This window comes from Elephantulus edwardii, unplaced genomic scaffold, assembly GCF_000299155.1.
Source record: "Elephantulus edwardii isolate Elephantulus edwardi_28Jun2011 unplaced genomic scaffold, EleEdw1.0 scaffold00218, whole genome shotgun sequence".
Classification (NCBI taxonomy): Eukaryota; Metazoa; Chordata; class Mammalia; order Macroscelidea; family Macroscelididae; genus Elephantulus; species Elephantulus edwardii.
The window spans coordinates 2386661-2393167 of record NW_006399968.1 but is presented as its reverse complement, the minus strand read 5'-3'; the positions used below and the strand labels follow the sequence as shown (position 1 = coordinate 2393167).

At 43.6% G+C, this 6507-nt stretch overlaps 1 protein-coding gene across 1 annotated transcript in view; it reads left to right on the top strand.

Moving 5' to 3' along the window:
- Positions 1–381: 381 nt before the first annotated feature.
- TP53BP2 (tumor protein p53 binding protein, 2) overlaps positions 382–6507 on the top strand; it is a 69014-nt gene continuing 62888 nt past the window's right edge. The window contains exon 1 of the mRNA XM_006898039.1: positions 382–529. Within this exon, the coding sequence (XP_006898101.1) occupies positions 382–529 (148 nt within the window). The remainder of the gene's footprint in view (positions 530–6507) is intronic.

The following is a 6507-nucleotide window of genomic DNA, read 5'->3' as shown; positions in this document are numbered from 1 at the left end:
CTGTATTTATCTCCAGCATTGTAGAGACTGGACAAAAAGGCTTTTTTATGTACAGGATGACACATACTAACAACTGTAATAAGATGGTAAAGAGATAAGTGAAACTGGACAGGACACCATGTGCACTTTTATGTAACCTGGTTTATTGTGTCCCTAGGTCCCCAGGATTCTGCAGGCAGCCCTTGTGCGGAAGGAAACAGACATTGGTTGGCAGGACTTCAGATCCCTGCCCTTCAGGGAGAGGTGCCAAACTATTTGGTTGTTCCCGTTTGTGCTGCCAGCTGAGGAGATTTGTTTTGGAGAAGGGAGTTGAAGGAGAATAAAACATTAGACTGGCCAGTGCATGAGTTGCTAGTAACTGGTGTCTGTCTTTGCTTTCAGATGTTCCTGACTGTGTACCTTAGTAATAATGAGCAGCACTTCACCGAAGTTCCAGTGACGCCGGAAACCATCTGCAGAGATGTGGTGGATCTGTGCAAAGAACCCGGCGAGAGCGATTGCCACTTGGCTGAAGTGTGGTGTGGCTCTGGTAGGACGTGCAGCCTAACATGTACTCTCCTGGGGCCACCTTTGTTTGTCTTTGGTATAGGCAAGTGACACTGTGTATGAAGTTCAGGCTCATCCATGGAGATGTCCAAGCATGTCCGCGATCCAGCTTTGAGTGGTTCCACAGGCTCTTGGTCTTTTTTTCCCCCTAAAGTGAAATGACTGGTGGCTCATTTCATAGAACGGGTGGAAGCTGGACTCAGTTGGAGGCTTCTGGGGTTATCAGGGTGCTCTGAAGTATGTCTGTACACTTTTTGTTATTGTTGTTGTTAAGTGCTGTTGAGTTGCCTGTGACTCATAGTGACCCTATGTACAACAAACAGCCCTAAACCCTACTCTATCCTGTGCCAATCTTATTGTCTCTGACGTACCTATTCCCATTACTCCAGTTGCTGAATCAATCCATCTCATCAAGTGTCTTCCTCTCCTGAGCTGTTCCTCTACCCTCACAAGCATTATACCTCTCTCCTTCCTTGCAACATGTCCAAAGTATGTCAGATGAAACTTCATAATCCTTGCCTCCAAGGAGCAGGCTTTTTTAACCCTCTCCAGGACAAACCTGTTTGTATTCCTAGCAGTCCATGGTATATTCAGTACTCTTCTCCAGCACCACAGCTCAAAAGCGTCAATTCTTCTATCATCCCTAGTCATTGTCCAGCTCTCTGATGCATAGCAAGAGATTGAAAAGACCATAGCCTGTATCAGGCGCACCTTACTCTCCATCCAGACTGACATCATTGCTCTTCAGTACGTTGGAGAGGTCTCTGACAGCAGACTTTCCCAATGCAATATGTCTTTTAATTTCCTGGCTGCTGGTGCCAAGAGTGTTGACTGTGGAGCCAGGCAAACTAAAGTAGTGAACAGTTTCAATCTCTTCACCATCCATCATGATGCTGCCAATCAGCCCAGTGGTGAGAATCTTTATTTTCCTGATATTGAGCTTCAATCCATCTTGAAGGCTGCAGTCCTTGACCTACTGCAGCAAGTGCTTCAGGTCCTCCTCAGTTTCAGCAAGCAGGGTTGTATCATCTGTATAATACAGGTTGTTGATGATTCTTCCTCCAGTTCTGATGCCACAGTCCTCATAAAGCGCAGCCTCCCGGATAATCTGTTCTGCATATAGCTTGAAGAGGTATGGAGATAGGACACGTCCCTGGCATACACCCTTCCCAATTTTGAACTGTGCAGTGTTTCCTTGCTCTGTTCTAATGACTGGTTCCTGGTCCAAGTATAGGTTTCACATTAGCACAATCAAGTGTTCTGGGATTCCCATTCTTCTCGGAGTTGTTGTTAGTTACCACTTAATCAGTTTTGACTCCTGCTGACTCTGTGTGTGAAGTGTAATTGATCCATAGAGTTTGGATGCTTAGATTCGGTCTACTTAATTAGAAATCTGAGCCATCTTGATTGTTTTCCTCTCTAAGATTTCATAGGTTTTTAGAGGAAATGGCTCTTTGTGGATGAGCTCCATAGCAGAAGAAAGTAAGGCACTCATAGACCTAATTTTACACTTGAGAGCAGCCCTCAGGACAGTTCTGTGGAGCTCTCAAAAAAAAAGTGCTCACCTGCTTACTTTTTTGGCCTCTCGGGCTTGTCACATACTCAAAGTTTCTGCCTTGCTCCTCTGCACTGAGGTGACACCTGAAGCCCCCGCTTCCTTTTTTCTCCTCCAGGGCACCGTACGTTGTAGAGTGCATTACCCACAGTGTTAATTGGACTCACACCATTCATGATCTCTCTCACTTCAGCAGAGCCTTGCTTCTTAACAGGCAAACCCTACTCATCCCGCTGGTGGCCTCTCCTCCAGTTGGATGTTCTGGAAGGTGTTCTACTCTTGCCCCTTAAATGACTGACTGACTTTTCCCTCCCCATGGGAGCCAAGATTGCATGAAGAAGCCACGCAATCTTTAGAAAGTGAGAATTCGATCATTTCACTCTTGAAGCTTATTTTAATGACTCCTCCCAGCTCCCTGTGTGATGCTGTGAAGTCCTGTACAGTCACTGGGATGCTGATTTTCTCCTTTGCTGTGTTGTGCACCTGTCTTCTGCATTAGGTGGATACGGACCGTCTTATTGTTTGTATTTCTTGGTAGACTTTCCTCACTGTGGCACTCTGGTCACTTGGATTTTAGCTAGATCGATGACGTGCTTGGAGAGGCTTTCCCTGAGTACTTGTGTGAAATAGCTATGCACTTCCCTAACACATCTCCTGCATTGTTTCATGATGTAAAGAATATTGTTTGATTTTCATATGCTTACTGGTTTATTGCCTCTTTAATCTCTTTAAACCTAAACATATATATTAGAATATAAAACCCTTTAAGACTAGTCAAAAGCCAAACCATTTGCCCCCAGGTTAGCTCTGACTCATGGGAGAGAACTCTTAACGCTGTATGGTTTTGAGTGCCCAAGTTTTTGGAAATCAGTTGCTACGTCTTTTTTTCTAAGTATATCTGAGTAGACTTGAGCTTTCGACCTTTCCATCAGTAGCTGCATGTGTTACCTGCACCACCCATGGACTCTGCCTTGCTATATCATCAACACAGGGAGACTACCTGAATTTCCAATAGATGTTTAACAAATGTTTACTGAATGAAGAAATGAATAGACTGTAAATATGTCTTCTTATGTAGATCTTGGCAGAAGGCAGAGAGAACCAGAGGAATATTTACCTGCGTTTCATTTACTATGCAAAGACATTTGACTGTATGGATCATAACAAATTGTGGTTAACCTTTAGGAGAATGGGAATCCCAGAACACTTGATTGTGCTTATGTGAAATCTATGCCTGGACCAGGAGGCAGTCCTCAAAACAGAGTAGAGAAAAGCACTGCATGGTTCAAAATCAGGAAAGGAGTGCATCAGGGATGCATCCTGTCTCCATACCTTTTCAATATTTATGTGGAACAGATCATTTGGGATGCTGGGCTTCATGAGGAGAAATGTGACATCAGGAATGGAGGTAGAGAACAACCTGCGTTATGCAGATGACACAACCTTGCTTGCTGAAACTGAGGAAGACCTGAAGCACTTGCTGCAGAAGGTTAAGGACTACAGTCTTCAATATGGATTAAAGCTCAACATCAAGAAGACAAAAATTGGCCCCACTTGGCCAATTGACAGCTCTGTGATAGATGGAGAAGAGATTGAATTTGTTAACAATTACAGCTTGCTTGATCAACACTCTTGGCACCAGCAGTCATGAAATCAAGACTAATTGAACTGGGAAAATCTGCTGTCAGTTACCTCTCTGGAGTGCTGAAAAGCAAGAATGTCAGTCCAGAGATTAAGGAACACCTGATCCAGTCCTTGGTCTTTGCAGTTACTTGCTGTATCTCAGAGAGCTGAACAATGACTAAGGATGACCGAAGAAGAATCTATGCCTTTGAGTTGTGGTGCTGGAGAAGAGTCTTGAACATATCAAGGTCAAGAAAACAAATAGGTCCTTGGAGGCTAGGATTTTGAAGCTTCATCTCGCATATTTTGGGCACGTGGCCAGGAGGGACTGGCCCTTGGAGAAGGAAATATGCACAGAAGGGTGGAGGGCTGGCATGGGAGAGGTAGACCCCAAATGAAAGGATTGATACAGAAACTGGGGCAGTGGAGGTAGTGTGTTGGAGTCAGTGAGATCGACTCAGGACAGGGCAGTCCTCAGAGCTGTTGTACATAGAGTTGCTATGAGTCACGGGTGACTTGATGATACAAAACAACAACAACAAAATAATATGTCTTGGAGTTCAGTTTTGCCAGCACCATTTGTTGAAGAGGATGTTGTTTCCCCATTTGACAGGTTTTGTTTCCTTGTCCTGCCGCCCTCCCCTCCCTTTCTTCCATTCCTTCCTCCCTCCCCTCCAGTCCCTTCCCTCCCTTCCTGCCCTCCTGTCCCTTCCTCCCTTACCCCCCTTCCTCCCTCCTTCCCTTCCCGCCCTCCCTTTCATCCCTCCCTCCTTTCCTTCTTTCTGTCCTCCCTTCCCTTCCCTTCCCTTCCCTTCCCTTCCCTTCCCTTCCCTTCCCTTCCCTTCCCTTCCCTTCCCTTCCCTTCCCTTCCCTTCCCTTCCCTTCCCCCTTCCTCCTTTCCTTCCCTCTTCCTTTCCTTCCTTCCTTCATAGGGTTGCTATGAGTCACAAGCGACTCTATGGCACATAACAACAACAGCCTTACTGAAGAGCGTGACTTCTGGTTTTGGCATGGGTTGTCCATGACTCAAGGAATCTCACCATAGTCCTGTCTGTGCCACCTGGAAGTTCCCCAAAGCCCTGCTTAAATTGCTTCTTTGGGCCAGCATCCTTCTTTCACTGTAACCTCAGTTCTATATGTTCTTGCTTTTGCACCTCTGGCTGTGCTTGTCCCACTGCTTCCCCAAACCTAGTACTCTTCCCATTTTTTAGTGTCTGAACTTGCTCTTCTCTCTATAGGAATACTCTTTGGGTAATCACATGGCTCATTTTCATACTGTCTCTTTCTTAAAACAATACTTTCTTCTTGTGACCCTTTCTAGTTACTTTGTCATATTTGCAACTTTTACTGACATTTTCTGTCCCCTTTATTTCTTATAGCACTTACTGCTGACTGGTAATACCTTTCATTTTAATTATCTTGTTTTTTATCTGTCTTTTCTAACGGAAAAAGGGCTTTTTAAAAAAAATCTGTGTTGCTTAATGTTGTGTTTTCATGTCTGGAACAGTACTTGGTCGGTCAGTATTTGTGGAAAGTTTTCATTGCTTAACTCTTATCTCCCTTTCTGGGGAGATAGATCCTGATATGTACTGGAACCTCTCTTTCTGTTTTATGTATATGCTACCTAGCCTTTAATTTTTAAAAAATTTATTATTAATTTCAATGAAAATTTATAGAGACTTTCAATTTCCATTCAATCATTGTTGCACTTTTCTCCCCTCCCATCCCTCCCCCCTAGTACTCTACCCTCTTGGAAAAGTAAAAGACAAATTATTTCATTGTTTTACAATTCCTCCCTCCAGGTCCAATCCACTGTGCAGCCTTCGCTCTGGACTCCTATCATAACAAAAATACCTAATCACATATCCCTTTTAAACAGTTTTCTCCCTCATCTGTTTCAATGCTGTATACATTATTGAACCCATCTTTCTCACTCTCCCCCCAACCCCAAGGTCAGTCCTATTTTACAACAGTGGCACCATGCAGTATTTGTCCTTCTGTGACTGAGATATTTCACTCAGCATAATGTCCTCCAGGGTCAACCATTTTGAATAATATTGCATGAGTTCCTTGTTTTTCAATGCAGCATAGTATTCCATTGTGTGGATATACCACACCTTCTCTATCCATTCATTGTTCATGGGCACTTAGGTTGTTTCCTTACTATTGTAAACAAAGCCACAATAAACATGGGTGTGCAGCCTTTAATTTTTAAAAAAAATTACTTCACTGTGCGTCATTCTAGTTGATTCTGCTAATTTTTCATTTTACCAGTTTTCAGCTGTATCTAATTGGCTGTCTAATTTTCCCTTTCCTTTCTAATGACTTTCAGATTTAAAAATTTTTGTAAACTTACTCAGATCTCCTTGCTATCTTTCCTATTATTATGTACTCTGTTCTTTTAGTCTCTGTTACTCTGTTTTCTGAATGATTCCTCTTCCTCTTCATGGGCTGAGAAGAAGCTCTCCTTTGAGAGCTTTGAACTATCTGCTTTAGCTTGTCAAGCCCAAGCTGACCATTTGTCAGCGCAGGGCCTTTAAACTCCCTTTTTTGTCCAGTTGAGCCCGACCCCTGGGACCCACCATCAAGCTTCAGAGATTGTGATGGATTATAGGAGACTTCTTTCTGCCATTCTCTTTGTGGTGGAACACCTTGTGGATTCAAACTACTCACCATTTGGTTAGCAGCCTAATACCTTACACCTCTATACCAGTAGGAATGCCTTGTAGGGCTATGAGGACCACTTTAGTTGCCTGGTGCTGCTGTAGCAAAAACTACTTTAA